The sequence below is a fragment of the Oncorhynchus nerka genome, linkage group LG24 (genome assembly GCF_034236695.1).
Source record: "Oncorhynchus nerka isolate Pitt River linkage group LG24, Oner_Uvic_2.0, whole genome shotgun sequence".
Taxonomy (NCBI): domain Eukaryota; kingdom Metazoa; phylum Chordata; class Actinopteri; order Salmoniformes; family Salmonidae; genus Oncorhynchus; species Oncorhynchus nerka.
In genome coordinates, this window is record NC_088419.1 from 48305062 (window position 1) to 48323027 (window position 17966).

The 17966-nt window shown below is 40.3% G+C and overlaps 1 protein-coding gene across 2 annotated transcripts; it reads right to left on the bottom strand.

Annotated features, from left to right (window-relative positions):
- Nucleotides 1–2522: 2522 nt before the first annotated feature.
- On the bottom strand, nucleotides 2523–17923 carry LOC115108064 (actin-like protein 6A). Of its 2 annotated transcripts, none has more exons than XM_029631991.2 (14): nucleotides 17744–17923; nucleotides 17084–17160; nucleotides 15687–15861; nucleotides 10805–10905; nucleotides 10278–10375; nucleotides 9835–9929; nucleotides 8448–8554; nucleotides 7463–7552; nucleotides 4621–4682; nucleotides 4390–4504; nucleotides 4194–4274; nucleotides 3454–3549; nucleotides 3267–3353; nucleotides 2523–3117 (listed from the first exon to the last, which is right to left on the bottom strand). In XM_029631991.2, the coding sequence occupies exons 1-14, from the start codon at nucleotides 17766–17768 to the stop codon at nucleotides 3037–3039; spliced, it is 1290 nt and encodes a 429-aa protein (XP_029487851.1). In that variant the 5' UTR covers nucleotides 17769–17923; the 3' UTR covers nucleotides 2523–3036. The 2 variants fall into 2 exon arrangements, with proteins under 2 accessions (XP_029487851.1, XP_029487850.1); XM_029631990.1 differs by having other exon boundaries at nucleotides 8433–8554.
- Nucleotides 17924–17966: the final 43 nt, after the last annotated feature.

Here is a 17966-nt window from a genome sequence, read left to right on the forward strand (position 1 = left end):
AAAAAACCTGTATAAATTAAGGTTAAAAAAAATACAAATACTTATATTTGATATAAATAGATATAAATAATTATATCTACTGTACATCCACCACCTCTACTGATATTATACAAACCATGGTGAAAGACCTGCAGGAGCTCACCCAGACCATCCAATCATCTGATATGGTGTCTGGCACCTTCCAGCTCACCACTGGACAGATTTCTGAGAAAAGGATCTGTTGCTTGTAACATCCATCACAGTCCGCAATTTAAGATTAAGGAGTTCCTCAGAAAATATCTGCAAATCAAAATCTTTTTAAAGCAGTTCTGCATCACAAAGAACTAGTCTCGGGCCATCTTGGGGTCAACCGGAGCAGTGTTATACCTTATGCAAAAGATAACTGTGTGGACATGCCACATGAATTATTACTTAAGATCAAGTCCTCCAAAAAGATCTGAACAACCACTAATATTAGCATGGTACGTTGTCAGAGTGCTGACAGCCAAAATAAACTAATGCCCTCTGCTTCAGGCTGCTCAATCTCTCCGACACCTACTTTCAAAATCAAGACAGAATGGGACGTTGCTTTACCTGGTACTCCCATCCCCACTGAGTTACCTGCTCAGAGTGACTGCCCAATTGTAAGAAACACGATAATTTGAGGACTTGTTTCACACAGAGGACTTACTTCCCACACCTTTTTCGAACAAAGGCAAGCTGCTGGGGTGGGACCTCCAATCCACAGTTAGAAAATTGAGAAGAAGAATTTCCATGAGGACCATCCACATTTTCAGATAGAATAAGATAGCCACAGGTCCTAACATTGGCAGCAGCCAAAAGTGCTTCTGACTCCATACTTTCAAGGCTGAAATGGGGAAAGGAACACAGCAGCAGCGTATATGACGAGTGTGAATGTGTGTGTGGCATCAGTATACGTGTGTGTGTGCATGTACTGTAGTGTATGTACGTGTGTGTGGGTTTGTGTGAGTGTCAGCGTGTGGGTAGAGTCTTTTGAGTGTGCATAGTCAGTGCAAAATAGTGTCAATACAGATAGTCTGGGTAACCATTTGATTAACTATTTAGCAATCTTATGGCTTGGGGATAGAAACTGTCTCCGACCCTGTTCCGAGACCCAATGCTCCGGTATCGCTTGCCGGACGGTAGTAGAGAGAACAGTCTATGGCTTGGAAGTCTTTAAAAAATGTTCAGGCCTTCCTCTGACACCGCCTGATGTACTGGGCTGTCCACACCACCCTCTAAAGCACTTTGTGGTCGAGGGCGGTGCAGTTGCCATACCAAGCTGTGATGCAGCCAGTCAACATGGTCTCAATGTTGTAGCTGTAGATGCCAAAAAGAGCAAGGCCAGGTTTAGCTTTCTTGTGAAGTTTCCCAAGATCAGCTTGAACCCAAAAGTTATAATGCATGTAAATCTTTCAAAAATAACACTTATATAATTCAGTCTTCTTAGTATTGCTTTTTTGCAATTAATACTTAACAAAAAAATAAATGCAACATGTAGTGTTTCTTGACCCAATGTTCATGAGCTGAAGTAAAACATTTAATACGACCAAAAAGCTAATTTCGCTCAAATGTTGTGCACAAATGTGTTTATATCCCTGTTAATGTGCATTTATCCTATGCCAAGTCATCCACATGATAGGTGTGACATATTACACAGGTGCACCTTGTGCTGTGGACAATAAAAGGCCATTCTATGATATGCAGTTTTGTCTCACAACACAATGCCACAACAGATGTCTCAAGTTGAGGGAGTGCTACTTTAAGCCGCCTCTAAAGTAGTTTTAGACAATTTGGCAGTACACCCAACCGGCCTCACAACCGCAGACAACATGTAACCACGGCAGCCTAGGACCTCCACATCCGGCTAGGCAGGCCATTATTTGGGATGTACTGGACCGTCCGCACCACCCTCTGTAGGGCTTTGCGGTCGAGGGCAGTGCAGTTGCCATACCAAGCAGTTTTCCCTGTAGTTCACGCTCTTACTAACATTGAGGGATTGTTTTCCTGGCATCACACTGCCAGGTTATGTGCCTTTTCCTACCAACCAGGGTTTCAAGAAAGTTGACAAAGACCTCAAGCCTCTGAACTTACATGAATGTGTACTTTACAGGTTAGTCCTACTGTTGCTTAGGCTGCTGCTCAGTCAAGACTAAGATATTATCCTTTAACCATTTAATCAGTTCATTCAGGAAAAACTTTGTACTCTCCTCTGAACTACTGCATATGACATACTGTACTCACCCATACTAGAATCTCGTTCTTTGCAGAGTCAATGAAACATTCTCAACTCCTTGGCTCCAGAGGGAGAGGCTTCTAATCAAATTATTTTCCTCATTAAATGACATTGCATTATTTTTTGTTGCCATTCCTTTGCATTTTAGTTGGGGATTGTGTGGTGACTAACCACAACCTGTGAAATCATTTAAGCAGATGAGAAGTTGTAAAATTATTGTAAAAATTTAAATAAAGTGAATGTACACAAGTGCGTCAAATTAGTTGCAAGTGTCAAAACAAGAAAATCACTTAACAAATATTCCTTTTATTTTCAAGACAGCAAATAGCCAATCAAATATAAAACATGAGCGAAATTAAATACACATTTCATTTGCAGTGAATAATTGTCTTGGCATCATTAGAGAAGCTAATTCACTACCCCAAAATGGAAAGGTTTAAAGACAAATGACATTCACCTGACACCACATTATATAATGCATAACCACGAACACTGCCCAAGTGTTTCTACCTGTCAAGAGGATTGATATCAAAATATCAGTCCTCTTATTAAATATACTGAAAATGATGTGGAATCAAAAAGGAATTTAGCCTCCCCCTCCCTCTTCATAGCAATGTGACACGGTTTGTTAGTCAATGTTTTCTACATAAAATTATAAAAAAGACAGACTTATCAGTTTTTTTTTTTTAAATCGTCAAAAACAGCAACCGTCCTTGGGTGTTCCGGAGTCCACATTAAAATGTTAAACTAGACACGTTGTTCTGGAGTTCTGGAGGCAGCAGAACATCGTTGGCGGTCAATCAAGGGCACTTTCTGTCCACACACTGCTTACCGCCCTCCTCGTACTCTTGTTTCGAGATCCACATTTGCTGGAAAGTTCCCTAGGGCAAAAGAAAACATGACACTTATTAGGTCAAAGTAATATCATGTTATAATAAAAAAATGTAAAAATCAGGCAAACACACAAATCATAGTGAGCTAGTGACCAGAAGCATTGCAATACAGTAAAAGTATATGGAAGTGAACTCACTAGTGATGCCAGGATTGAGCCTCCTATCCAGGCACTGAACCTGCGCTCCACCGTTGTGTTGTTGGCTATCAACTTCAGCCTCATGCTCTGAACAAAGGAGAGAAGACGGGCACCAAGATTACTAACTTTAAGAGTACCACAAATGGATGAAGTAAGTCATTGAGAAATAGTTTAGTGTAGCACTCACAGGGGGGGTCTTCTGAGAGAGTTCTCTGGTGAGTCGGTCCGTGAAGCCAGAGATGAGTGTGTTGCCGCCGGTGACCACCACACTACCATAAAGACCCTGGGACAAAGATCAAAAGTCAGTTCTGTAGAACCTCTTCATTCAAGTGGGGGAAAAAGGTCAACTGGCCTCAACCTTGCTTTAACATGTCATTCTGAATAACATAAACATACCAAGTGTCACTCACAAAATACATACAGTGCCTCGCGAAAGTATTCGGCCCCCTTGAACTTTGCGACCTTTTGCCACATTTTAGGCTTCAAACATAAAGATATAAAACTGCATTTTTTTTGTGAAGAATCAACAAGTGGGACACAATCATGAAGTGGAACGACATTTATTGGATGTCGTTCCACTGAACTCGAGCTGTTTTGCAAGGAGGAATGGGAAACTGATAGAGACATACCCCAAGCGACTTACAGCTGTAATCGCAGCAAAAGGTGGCGCTACAAAGTATTAACTTAAGGGGGCTGAATAATTTTGCACGCCCAATTTTTCCGTTTTTGATTTGTTAAAAAAGTTTGAAATATCCAATAAATGTCATTCCACTTCATGATTGTGTCCCACTTGTTGTTGATTCTTCACAAAAAAATACAGTTTTATATCTTTATGTTTGAAGCCTGAAATGTGGCAAAAGGTCGCAAAGTTCAAGGGGGCCGAATACTTTCGCAAGGCACTGTAGGTCTTGAATGTAGGCACCCTACCGGCCGAATATCAATGTCACACATTCCCACACTGGTGGTCACCACGTGGCCGACTCCCAACATGGTGTTGCCAGACAGACCCTGTGGAGGAGAACCGGAACAGACGGTTAGAACACTGAACATTCTGAACACCACATTTCAGACAGGTCCGGTCACATAGGATGATTAAGGCTTTTTGACAATCGGCAATTCTTACCTTGGCATTGGAAGGGTCGAAAAGGCCCTCTGGAATCTTCAGCCTCTCTGCCCCAAAGTCACAGTTGTATCCATTGGGCAGCTCGTAGTGAACTGTGGGCATCTGGGCTGCAACTCTGTGGGAGAGAGGATTACATTTCAAAACAATGGAGAAATAACCCTTTAAGGGACAGAACTATTCTGCGGTGGCTATTGTGAAATGTTTGAATGGAGTAGATTATGGTGGACTCACTGTTCATCGTACGGCGAGTCTGATACCTGCAGCACGGAGGCCTGGAAATCCTGGATCACAGTCTGGAGACGGGGCAAAAAAACATTAAATACTCAAGCAGCAGGGCCTGACATTAACTTTTTTAGCCACTTGTAGGACAGATTTTTTTACTTGTCCAAAAGCTCAATTCACTTATCTTACCCCCCCCAAAAAAGATCCGTTATAAATTAAGAGGGGCGATCTAAAGATGCATCAACGAGCATGGGTAATATGACTCGGATTATGGCCTTTGACTGATTGTTAATTTGAAAATTAATAGAACATAAGAGAAATGATGGTTTCAATGACAAAGTGTTTTAAATAATTCTCAACATTTTCATGGTCGTATTTTTGGTTAGGCTAGGTTACTTTAAAACAAGGTGAGACACGATTCATAAAATGACATAAAACGTTCAGGTTTTAAACAATAACATTTATGGTTAAATAGTTTCCAAATGCTGACCACCTATGCACAGATTCAAGGTGGGTGATGTGCAAACAGGCACTATTTTATCTAAATGAACCGTGCCGAGTACATCGACAGAAACAAGCCTTTAGATGTTAATGTTAATTATCCTTCATTATTTTTGTCAAAAAATGACTGGCATTTAGCCTATATTTATGTAATTAGAAAGTCTCATTAAAGTTTGGCTACATTTTCTGGCGCCTCGCTCGTGTCAGCATCAGTTTAGACATGAGGCTGTAGGCCATACGCACTTACAGGGCCTTCAGAAAGTATTCACACCCCTGTGACTTATTCCACATTTTGTTGTGTTACAGCATGAATTTAAAAAGGATTCAATTGAGATTTTATGTCACTGACCGAAACACAATAACATAAATTCCACTTTGACATTATGTTTTAGATGATTTACTTTTGAATATTAATACAAAATTGAAAAGCTGAAATGTCTTGAGTCAATAACTATTCAACCTCTTATGGCAAGCCTAAATAAGTTCAGTCGTAATTTTTTTTGCTTAAGAAGTAAGATAATAAGTGGCAAGGATGTACTCAGTGCAATAGTGTTAAACATGATTTTTGAATGACACATACAATTATCTGTAGGGTCCCTAAGTAGAGCAGTGCATTTCAAACACAGATTCAACCACAAAGACCAGGGAGGTTTAATGCCTTGCAAAAGGGCACCTATTGGTTGGTAGATGGGTAATAGAAAAATATATACACTACCGTTCAAAAGTTTGGGGTCACATAGAAATATCCTTGTTTTTGAAAGGAAAGCACATTTTTTGCCCATTAAAATAACATCAAATTGATGTTGTAAATTACTATTGTAGCTGGGTCAAAATGGCCAGAAACGAAGAACTTTCTTCTGAAACTCGTCAGTCAATTCTTGTTCTGAGAAATAAAGGCTATTCCATGCCAGAAATTGCCAAGAAACTGAAGATCTCGTACAACGCTGTGTACTACTCCAATTACAGAACAGTGCAATCTGGCTCTAACCAGAATAGAAAAGGCGTGGGAGGCCCCGGTGCACTGAGCAAGAGGTCCACCAGTACATTAGTGTCTAGTTTGAGAAACAGACGCCTCACGAGCCCTCAACTGGCAGCTTCATTTTAAATAGTACCCGCAAAACACCAGTCTCAACGTCAACAGTGAAGAGTCGTCTCCGGGATGCTGGCCTTCTAGGCAGAGTCCCTCTGTCCAGTGTCTGTTCTTTTGCCCATCTTTTCTTTTATTGGCCAGTCTGAGATATGTATTTTTCTTTGCAACTCTGCCTAGAAGGCCAGCATCCTGGAGTGGCCTGTACGAGATCTTCAGTTTCTTGGCAATTTCTCGCATGGCATAGCCTTCATGTCTCAGAACAAGAATAGACTGACGAGTTTCAGAAGAAAGTTCTTTGTTTCTGGCCATTTTGAGCCTGTGATCGAACCAGCAAACGCTTATGCTCCAGATACTCAACTACTCTAAATGCCATTTTTCATCTTTAATCAGAACAACAGTTTTCAGCTGTGCTAATATAACTGCAAAAGGGTTTTCTAATGATCAATTAGCCTTTTAAAATGATACACTTGGATTAGCTAACACAATAAACTTAATCACAGGGCCAAATATACACTGGGGTTTCTTACCAAAGATGACATTGAGTGTTCCTGAGTAGCCTAGTTACAGTTTTGACCTAAATCAGCTTGAAAATCTATGACAAGAATTGAAAATGGCTGTCTAGCAATGATCAACAACCAACATGACAGAGCTTGACATTTTTTTTTTAAAGAATAATGTGTAAATATTGTACAATCCAGGTGTTCAGAGTTATTTGAGACATACCCAGAAAGACTCACAGCTGTAAATCGCTGCCAAAGGTGATTTTAACACGTATTGACTCAGGGGGTTGAATACTTATGTAAGCGTTTTCTCATTGGTATTTTATTTTTTTGCCTTTTAAATTCATTTTAATCCTACATTGTAACAAAACATTGTGGAAAAAGTCAAAGGGATGAGAATATTTTCCAAAGCCACTGTAATAATAAATCCCCTACACTTTGACATGTAGCTAGGTTTTATTGTTTATGTACATGAAAATGTGATTTGAATATTATTCCAATGTTGGCCTCTCTGATCCAATTCTGATCGGAGTAATTGTTTGATAGGCCTACTGTGATTTCCCCCCCCCTTCTTGTCCATACGGACAAAGTAAATCTATATTCTTCTTCTCCAACTCACGAGCCCTGTAGCAGTAATGAAAATTCACTAAAGAAAATGTAAATGATGAAGACAGGTTTATATCACGTCTATGATCCATATGATTCGGTGACACATAGGACTGTTTATGACTTTCTGTTTATGATAGCACACTGTACTTACATTACACATGTAGTTGTGCCAGGAACGGGTGACTTGGGGTAGTTTCTCCTTCTTCTTCCAGCTTGCTGGGGCTCCTTCACGTACTGCATCCTACAATGAGAAACGCTAAGATTAGCAGTGTGCCATCTCAATGGAAGAGAAGTACCCTGGTCCCAGATATGTTTGTGCTGTTTATGGAAATGACCATAGGAGTTGGCGAGACAGCACAAACAGATCTGGGAACAGGCGTAAGAGAGTGTAATAATACGGAGCCAGGGATAAAAGGCTACCAAGTCTTGATGTCAGGAATGTGAGGAATTCCTGATAAATTCAGAGAAATCGCATCTCAGAGTGTGACAGGCGAAGACAATCACAGGACAATGAAGAATGTCACATTTTGTGGTATGAGAAATCAAAATATGAAGGATGAATGGGATTCCTGTGAAGTCGGGTTCCTATCATGTTTCTTTCCCCTAGTGCTTATTCAATTATGGATATCGCTTTAGGTTTTGTAGATTATGACTTTTTCAAGCATGCTGTGTGACATGCTCATTTAAATTCATGCTAATGCAAGTACAAGACAACAGAGAATGACAAGGGAATTCCAATTAACTAGACCAATGTAGGGCTTTTGGTATAGAGTTGATCAAACAAATTTTGTCTATACCAATTTTATGGCCCATGTCAACTTGATGTTCATGCACACAGTGTATGGGAACCAAAGACCTGAGTTAGAGCATCACTTGTATTAATTGTTATTGGTCAATCATTAAATTACAGACAGCCTTAATATTACATGCAGATACCCAAACAGACCCAAGTGACTAATTAAAACATCGAGCGGATGAAGGAAAATCCATGAGACAACATGAATATGTAAAGATATTTTTTAAATATCTAAGTACTTACACCACCCCACCACCGTAACTTGAGGAATAGCACCAAAAAAAAGTGAGATGTGGAATCTCTGAAATGAGTAGTTTTGACTTACTTTAGCAGGTCTCACCTTTGAGGCAATCATGTAAGGAGGGACTATTTCAACATTTAACTCTTGAAATAGCTCTCTACATTGCATGCTCATAAAATCCCCAGCAAGGGGAGACTTGACAATGCCTGAAACAAAATACCAAAAAGGTGTCACTGATTGTTTTGGGGAAAGGATATTGAAGACAGCATCATTTTCGTTTGTCGTCATGTCCAAAACACATATTTAGACAAAATAAATGCTGTATCATCTATCATTTTATTTTCCTATCATTGGAACATACACTCAGTGCACAAAACATTATGAACACCTTCTCTATCCATGACAGACTGGCCAAGTGAAAACTATATTGGCGGTCACCTCTTAATCTACACTGATTTAAGTGAATGTATGCTTTTTGCTGGGGTTTTCAAGCTCAACATTATCCTGTGTGTGTGTGTGTATCAAGAACGGTCCACCACCCAAAGGACCACCAGAGAACTTTAGAACTGTGGGAAGCATTGGAGTCAACATGGGCCAGCATCCCTGTGGAACGCTTTCGATTCCTTGTAGAGTCCATTCCCCAACGAATCGAGGCTGTTCTGAGGTCAAGGGGGGGGGGGGGGGTGCAACTAAATATTAGGAAGGCGTTCCTAGTGTTTTGTACACTCAGTGTATACACCAGCTAGGATGGCTTATAACATCTATGACATATACACAGGCCAAGAAAACTGAATGACTTAGCACCACTGTGAACGGAGGCCTTGTCCTTTAATGACCCTAACCTAATACTCCTTTTCCGAATTAACATTCCCTCATATTATATCAACTAAAAAGGCTTCATTGATTTCTGGGTAACACAATCCCCTAATTAATATGCCAGCCTGGACTCCTGTGCCATTCTCCTCAGTCTTGAATTTCAATGCAGCTCCGACTCAAATGGCCTCACTGCAGAAAGCCTAGCCCTTGATACTTTGCCAAGATGGTTGCTATAACCTAATAAAAAAAAAGATGTATCTTTACTGTAAGGGGATGATTTGGAGGTGGATACAATGTCAAACCTCTTTCCTGCGTCTCTTTACTTAATCTTACTGCTACCATACTTTCTATGGGGGTTCAATTTGTTGTAGGGAGAGACAGAAGTGTTACCCAGTTAATAGATTTTTGGGGTTTCCACAAGCTTGGTATTCAAAACCAAATCTGTATCTATATTAATTCATTTATACCCACATCATGAGACACAATGGCTTCAATGTGGATGGATGACATTTCTGGTCAAGTGTGTCCAAAAAGATTGTTATTGCAACTAACTCATAAGGGTAAGAGTTTATCATTCCCTTATTAGACAAAAGTGTGGACATGTCCCATGAAAAGTAAAAACCACAAACCAAAATAGGAAGAGAGGGTGGTCGAAGAAGTGACAATTTACCTTGCTGAAGCACGTAACCGTCATGCACTGGAATGGCTGTGGTGTGTGTGGCTCCGCTGTCTAACACCAACCCTGTGGATCGTCCATTGGCAAAGCTCAGGCACTCAGAGTTAAGGAAAAGGCACATTTCCACAGAGATGAAAATGTATTTTAGGCCAAACCCTTGTGTCAAAGTCACATGAGCAATAGATAATGGCAAAATACAAATCTACTTCGGACGAGATAAGTTTTCAATGAGACAAACCTGGATAAATAAAGGTTAAATAAAAGGAATAGAAAAACAAAACTGTTCAGGAGATGTTGGGGTCATTATTAAACAGCAGATGAATCAAATTTGACTAGTGTTTTATTACAGTAACACCACCAATCCACCACTTCAACCTTCCAACAACATCCCCATTTCATGTCAATCTACTCTGCAAGCCTGGATGTCTTAAGGATACGAAGACAGCACTGCCGTTTTACACAGGAAGAAGGCGGGAATGTTGTAATGCTCAAACATTAGCTCGGTTAGCTTCTCCCGCTTGGCTCGTGTGTTCCACTGCACAGAGATGAGAGAAAGAAGGGAAAACAGTGCTGTGTTCATTAGGGCACACCATAGCAAAACGATTTTCAACTGAAAACGTGAAGTAGCGTTTCTTACTGAACAAATATAGATAGTACCTTCTGTTTCAGAGTGTTTTCTTAATTTGGTGCCTAAACCAGCAGGACACCATATATACTTAATACCATATATCACAGTACTATATCACAGTATAGTAATTCCATAGTGGTTTGTTGTGATTCAAAATCAGGTGAGCCACTTTGGACATTGATGGCACGAGTGGCAGTTGGTGTTCACTGTCATTTCAACGTACATGGGGCTCATTCCATACTGAATGAGGTTATCACAAAACCAATGCACTATTACAGAGGGGGGTGAAAAAAATGACACGAGGCTCATTCCAAACTGAAGGTGAGGCCTACTCACCGAGGCTTCTGACATGAGTACAGGATGCATGCTGGGTTCCGACTTGAAGTGCATCTTGTAGGTGTGGTCTAGGATGGCCTGGAAGCTGTCCCAGTCCTCGACTTCACAGATAAGAAAACAAAAACGCAAATTAATGAGTAAGAGGATGTCACTGGTAAACAGTGAAAAATTGGCACAAGAAAATCTATAGACAACAGGGTGGGCCAATAATAGACCGGGCTCGACATTAACACAAAAAATAGCCGGACAATGAGAATATAGATTTGAGTTGTCTGAATGGACATGAAAAATAAAAATCACACAAATCGCAATGTCAATAAATTACTCCAATCAGAATTTGATCATTGTTCTATGGATGCAATGCATTGCTGTTTTCCCAATTTCTGCAGAGCACATAGAGTAGGATTGTATTGCATTGACAGGCAGGAGAGGGCTTTCGATCATCCCCGGTTGTGCGCTTTTGAGATCAAAGCATGTGTGCACATTTGTTGATATTCCTTGCTAATTAGTGCGTTACTTGCACAGTTAAGAGTTGTCACGATAGCAGAATTTTGACTACGATGCCAGGTTTAGTCAGGCGTTGGAACTGGTTCAGGGAACAGAACTGAAAACAACTAAATTATTCAAGCAACAGAATCAGAACAAAAGTGAACTTTTTTTTTGTTCCGGGCATTTTATTCCAGTCCCATAAAAATCGCAACAAAACGTCCATGCAAAGTCCTTACTCGGTCACTTAGAAACATATTCCAGTGTCTGCCTGCCAGCTGGAAATCTTTGCCGGTGGGTGTAGGGTACCTGCCCCTCTTCCTCCAAAGTCTAGGTTGCAGTAGCCTACTGATGATGTAGGCCTTTTAATTATAGAAGAATAGATAAACTTTTAATGATAGCCCAACTAAAGCTATCACGTTTCACATTGGATTAATTAACCACAAAAAGGTAAGAAGTGTTTTTAATTCTAGTGCTGCTCTGCACACACAAGCTAACTAGCTAAAGTTTGCTCTGGTCCAACGTTAAGACAAGTCTCTGAAATTCAAAGACTTGTCTGTCCATGGCGACTGGCAGCACAGTGCACAGTGTGTACATTTGTTTTTCATTATGATTAAACCATGCTTTTATGGCAGAAGACAATTTGCTCTTCACGGCTTTCCTATGAAGATTCAATAGTTTACCTGCTCTATAACAAGCTGCTCTATCTGCACTGATTGGTGAAGTAATTTAATGTCGAGCTAAATGAACAAAAAAAAAGATTTGAGTTTTAAAAACTGACAGAGGAGCGATATGGGCCTCCCGAGAGGCGCAGCGGTCTAAGGCACTGCATCGTAGTGCTTGAGGCGTTACTACAGACCCGGGTTTGATCCCAGGCTGTGTCACAGCTGGCCGTGACTGTGAGACCCATGAGGCGGTGCACAATTAGTTTAGCGTAGTTCGGATTAAGGGAGGTTTTGGCTGGGATTCCCGAGTCCAATCTCGCTCTAGTGACTCCTTGTGGCGGGCCGGGCGTCTACAAGCTGACTTCAGTTGGCAGCTGGACGGTGTTTTCTCTGACACATTGGTGCAGCTGCCTTCCAGGTTAAGCAAGCAGTGTGTAAAGAAGTAGTGTGGCTTGACAGGGCGTGTTTAGGAGGACGCATGGCTCTCGACCTTCGCCTCTCGAGTCCGTAGGGGACTTTTGTGATTTTGGATATCTCAAAATTGGGGAGAAAAAGGGTTAAAAGTACAACAAAAATTATACAAATTATAATAATTGTACAAAAAAGGGAATGATTATAAACCAATATTTTTTTGATACGAACCGGTTCGGAACTTTATTTTTCTGGTCAGAACAACAACACAAAAAATGGTTATGTTCAGAATGAAACGATGGGGAAATAATTTGTTTCAATTCCTGGGTTTACTATCACGAACACAGAACAAATATATAAAACGCAACATGCAACAATTTAAGATTTTACTGAGTTACAGTTCATAAGGAACACAGTCAACTGAAAGAAATGTATTCAACTCTTAATCTATGTATTCCACAAATGGGAATACAGATTTGCATGTTTTGGTCACAGATACCTTAAAAAAAAAAGAGTTAGTGGTGTGGATCAGAAAACAAGTCTGTTTCTGGTGTGACCACCATTTTCATGCAGTGCGACACATCTCCTTTGCATATAGTTGATATTGCAAAGTTTGCTTGATATTGTCAGGAACTGGAACACGCAGTCGTACACGTCGATCCAGAGCATCCCAAATATGCTCAATGAGTGACATGTCTGGTGAGTATGCAGGCCATGGAAGAACTGGGACAATTTCAGCATCCAGGAATTGTGTACAGATCCTTGCGACATGGGGGAGTGCATTATCATTCTGAAACATGAGGTGATGGCAGCGGATGAATAGCATGGTTATGGTACTCAGGATCTCATCACCGTATCTCTGTGCATTCAAATTACCATTGACAAAATGTGTTCGTTGTCGGTAGCTTATGCCTGCCCATACCATAACCCCACCATGGGTCACTTTGTTCACCCATCTACACACAATACCCAATAATGACAAAGTAAAAACATGTTTTTAGCAAATATTAGCTAATTTATTGAAAACAAAATATAGAAAAATTTAATTTACACTCAATACTTTGTAGAAACACCTTGGGCAGCAATAATGGTTGTGAGTATTTCTGGGTAAGACTAAGAGCTTTCCACACCTGGATTGTGCAACATTTGCCCATTATTCTTTTCAAAATTCTTCAAACTCGGTCAACTTGGTTGTTGATCATTGCTAAACAACCATTTTCAGGTCTTTGCCAAAGAATTTCAAGTAGATTTAAATCAAAACGGTAACTTGGCCACTGAGGAACATTCACTTTCTTCATCGGTAAGCAACTCCAGTGTATATTTGGTCTTGTGTTTTAGGTTATTGTACTGCTGAATTCATCTCCCAGTGTCTGGTGGAAAGCAGACAATCAGATTTTTCTCTAGGATTACATTCATTTTTTTATCCTGAAAAACTCCCCAGTCCTTAACGTTTACAAGCATACCCATAACATGATGCAGCCACCATTGTGATTGAAAATATGGAGAGTGGTACTTAGTAATGTGTTGTATTGGATTTGCCCCAAACATAACACTTTGTATTCAGGACAAAAAGTGAATTGCTTTGCCACATTTTTCGCAGTATTACTTTAGTGACTTATTGCAAAGAGGATGAATGTTTTAGAATATGTTTTATTTTATACAGGCTTCCTTCTTTAACTGTCAATTAGGTTAGTATTGTGGAGTAACTACAATGTTGTTGATTCAGCCTCAGTTTTCTCCTATCACAGCCATTAAACTGATAACTGTTTTAAAGTCACCATTAGCCTCACAGAGAAATCCCTAAATGCGGCTTCCTTTTTCTCCGGCAACTGAGTTAGGAAGGACGTCTGTATCTTTGTAGTGACTGGGTGTATTGATACACCATCCAAAGTGTAATTAATGACTTCACCATGCTCAAATGGATATTCAATGTCTGCCTTTAATTTGTATATATACTTTTTGTTTTTGTTTTACCCAACTACCAATAGCTGCCCTTCTTTGTGACGCATTGGAAAATCTCCCTTGTCTTTGTGGTTGAATCGGTGTTTGAAATTCACTGTTTGACTGAGGGACCTTACAGATAATTATATGGGAGTACAGAGATGTGGTAGTCATTCAAAAATCATGTTAAATACTATTACTGCACACCGAGTGAGGCCATGCAACGTATGACTTTTTTAAATATAAAATGTACATTTCTAATCCTGAACTTATTTAGGCTTGCCATAATAAAGGGGTTGAATACTTATTGACTCAAGAGGTTCCTGCTTTTCATTAATAAAAAAAATGTATCAAAACATAATTCCACTTTGACAATATGGGGAATTTTAAATTCAGGCTATAACACAACAAAATGTTAAATAAGTCAAGGGATGTGAATACTTTCTGAAGGCACTGCATACAGGTCATTTGCTGCTACAAATAAGGCCCAGTACTGTTGAATAATTAAGGTGTTCATGCATAGTGCATACGTCTCGTCACACAACTGAATTTTATTAGTCTACCTCTCATCTCTGTTGCTGGGTCAGATACTGAAAAGAAAAAAAAAAGACTGATGAAATTTGCTAATTTTAGCGAAGTGTGCGAATAATGATTCAGGTCAGCACTCTAAGGAGGTTTCTGGTGCCATAGTGCTCCTCTGCGTCAATTAAGATTGCTGTCACACTTCTCTAAATAGTCCAACTCCCCTGTACTGAATTCAGATTAACAACAGTCAGGTCATCATTACCTCCATATCGACAGCTTGAAGGACCATGTAAGCAATGTCCTAAATGGCAATCTCATAAAAATATTTAAAATGGGGTGGACAAAAACGACACCTCGTTTTCAGTTACTTCCTATTTCCCATTTGAAATGGCTAGCCTGTTATATTTACTGGCATCAAATCAGCACCATGGAGAGTTCGTGAGAAAGAAACCCAACACCTACGCCATGATGGCTCTCAGTCTGACCTATGAACAACCATCATTTCTCTTTTCTAACAAAGACCACCCTCTTCATAAACCTCGAATCACTGTTGAATGCTGATCATTTCAACATAGTGGCAAAGCATATACACAGGGGAAGCCTCTGGAGACACTGACCACAGACAAACAGAGCAGTCCAGACAAGGATCCTCTCCCAAAACATTGTGCAGTGTCATAGATGATGAAGGCATCACTGAGCCTGGCATTCCCTCTACCATACTATCTAGGGGCCACTTCACAGGACCAGCAGCATTTGCTCCACCAACTTTATGAGGATTTTAATTTCATCACAGCAGAATACTGTCTATACAACTTACACATTGCCTACGATCAAGTCGGGGAAGAGAGACTCACTCATGCCGTTTTTGAGCGGTGACATGACCTCCATGTTCTCGCGGGCCACCCTCAGCTGGTTGGTGTCGATGAAGTAGTTGGTGCCCTGCTTGCCCTTGTCCCCGCCGTCTGTCTCCATCGGGGTGCTGCCATCCTCTCTGTCCAGGGTCACGCCGATCACTGTGGGGAAGTCAGCCTATGTGCAGAAAGAAATGTATATAACATGGGCCAACTCAGAGGAATGGAGCAGGAGCACTCGGTTGTGTAAGTAGGCTAATTCTTGGGGCAGGTCTGAGATAATGGCATTTTAATCCATTGTTTCTATCACTACTGTCCAGAATACTGTCAGTGAAACATGAATGTATTTTCTCCAACTAAAGGTGGAACACCTTTTTGCTAGTTTGCAGAACAATGTAATTTGTTATGGCAAACAGCATCAGCAACAATGACACAACTATAGCCTCGCCCTAGCCCTTGATCATGACTTTCAGTTCTATTACATTACATGTGGGGGTCATAAGGCAACACGGCAACACGGAAAACACCAACGCGTTCATGAGATTCTCATCTTTCCATATAGTGGTCATATATTAGACTGTAGACCGCTTGGACGCTACAGACATTTTCGTGAGAAGACCAATTTTCGGGACGTTTCATGTTCTGACAAACACTGCTGTAGCCTGGCCGCCTTCCACCGCAGATGCGGAAGACTGACACAGGCAGATGGATTGAGACGCAGCCTATGTAAAAAAAAAACATATCTCTAGCTTAAACTGATTTTGATGGGGACTTTTTTTAAATTATGTTACTTGGATTGGTCAACAGACTTCTTAATAGAACATGTAAGGTCCTTGGACTAAGAAGTAATGTTAGGCTATCCTATTGTCCAACTTTTTGTTGATTATGGTTTACCGTTGCCAACTGTTTCGCTACTGTGTGCACTAATGAATAGACCCCTAGATAGTGGCACCTTCATGTCTACTGATGGCAGAGGTGTTAATGGAGTTGGGCAAATGGGCAATTCCACAATAACAGTGATTCTGAAACTCAGATTTTTCAAACAAAAAAACAATTATTGCAATATTAAATCCTAAAACAATGCACAAGGACTGCTTTTAACAATTTCCACATCAAATGTTACAAAAACATATTTACTTGAAGAACAGTGCAGTTTCAAAGTTTGGTAACACACCATTCTGTTATCAAACTTTGGATGGACTGTTCTTCAAGTCTCAGCACTTTGTTACCATGGAATTGCCCAAAAGCAAGTACGACAGGAACTGACTACCTAAACCTAATTCATGCTCACTGTCATGGGTTACAGTCCTCATTTCCTGACATTGATATACCCTCGAAATGAAAATGAATATGTAGAGGAAGATGCATAGTTAATCAGGTCACTAGACTAGGACACTTACCTTGGGACAATCTTCTCCAGCATAGCCAGCTCTCACTGTGTATGATCCTATGTCAAACACCAGGGCTCCAACCTCATCTGCAGAGAGAGTAAGCACAAGTGAATAAAAGACACAACAGTAAGCAATGTGTTTACCTACGTCAAGACTAGAGGCTAGCTTAATTGACCACACTTGGCAACTAACGTTAGTTACATTTCTACTAAGGAAGCTAGAGAACGTTTTAAAAAGTCACTGAATGCAATCTAAACTTGTTTTGGTAGAACTTGCAGATAGCCTAACTAGCTAGCTAAAATAGAAAGCAAGCTAACGTTAGCGTGTAATTCATCTGCAAAGGGCTGTTAGCCATGCAGCTAGCGAGTTAGCTAGTAGCATCTTTCAGTTATTGTTGGCAGGCACGCTGGCAGTTATGTTCGGTAAATCACAAAGTAAGAAGTGCATGAGAGAAAATAAATGATTATGCCAGTCATTGATAACTAGCTATTAAGCTAGCTATATGCTAAAGATAACACCAGTCTGCAGATCACCTACTAACAGGTTAGCTAGCTAGCAAGCTAGTTGTATGTAGTTGTATCCTACTACTGTTAGCTAGTTACTGGTAGCTAACTACGGCACAACGTGGCGAGTTCATTCATTTAATTTTGACCGCAAAATCACACTCACCGCCTCCATACACTCCGCCACTCATCCTCTCAAATTATAAAAACAGACAAATATAACTTTGTGGATAATACGATTAACGAAAATTTCCCGTCAGCTAGCTAAACGTTTTATCACAACAAAAGAAATGCATAAACGTGAATCAACCTAACTGGCGCCATATAGCTGTTACCAGGCAATCCAATCAAACGTTTCAACGGCACCACTAAATCCGCCTCTGTACGTG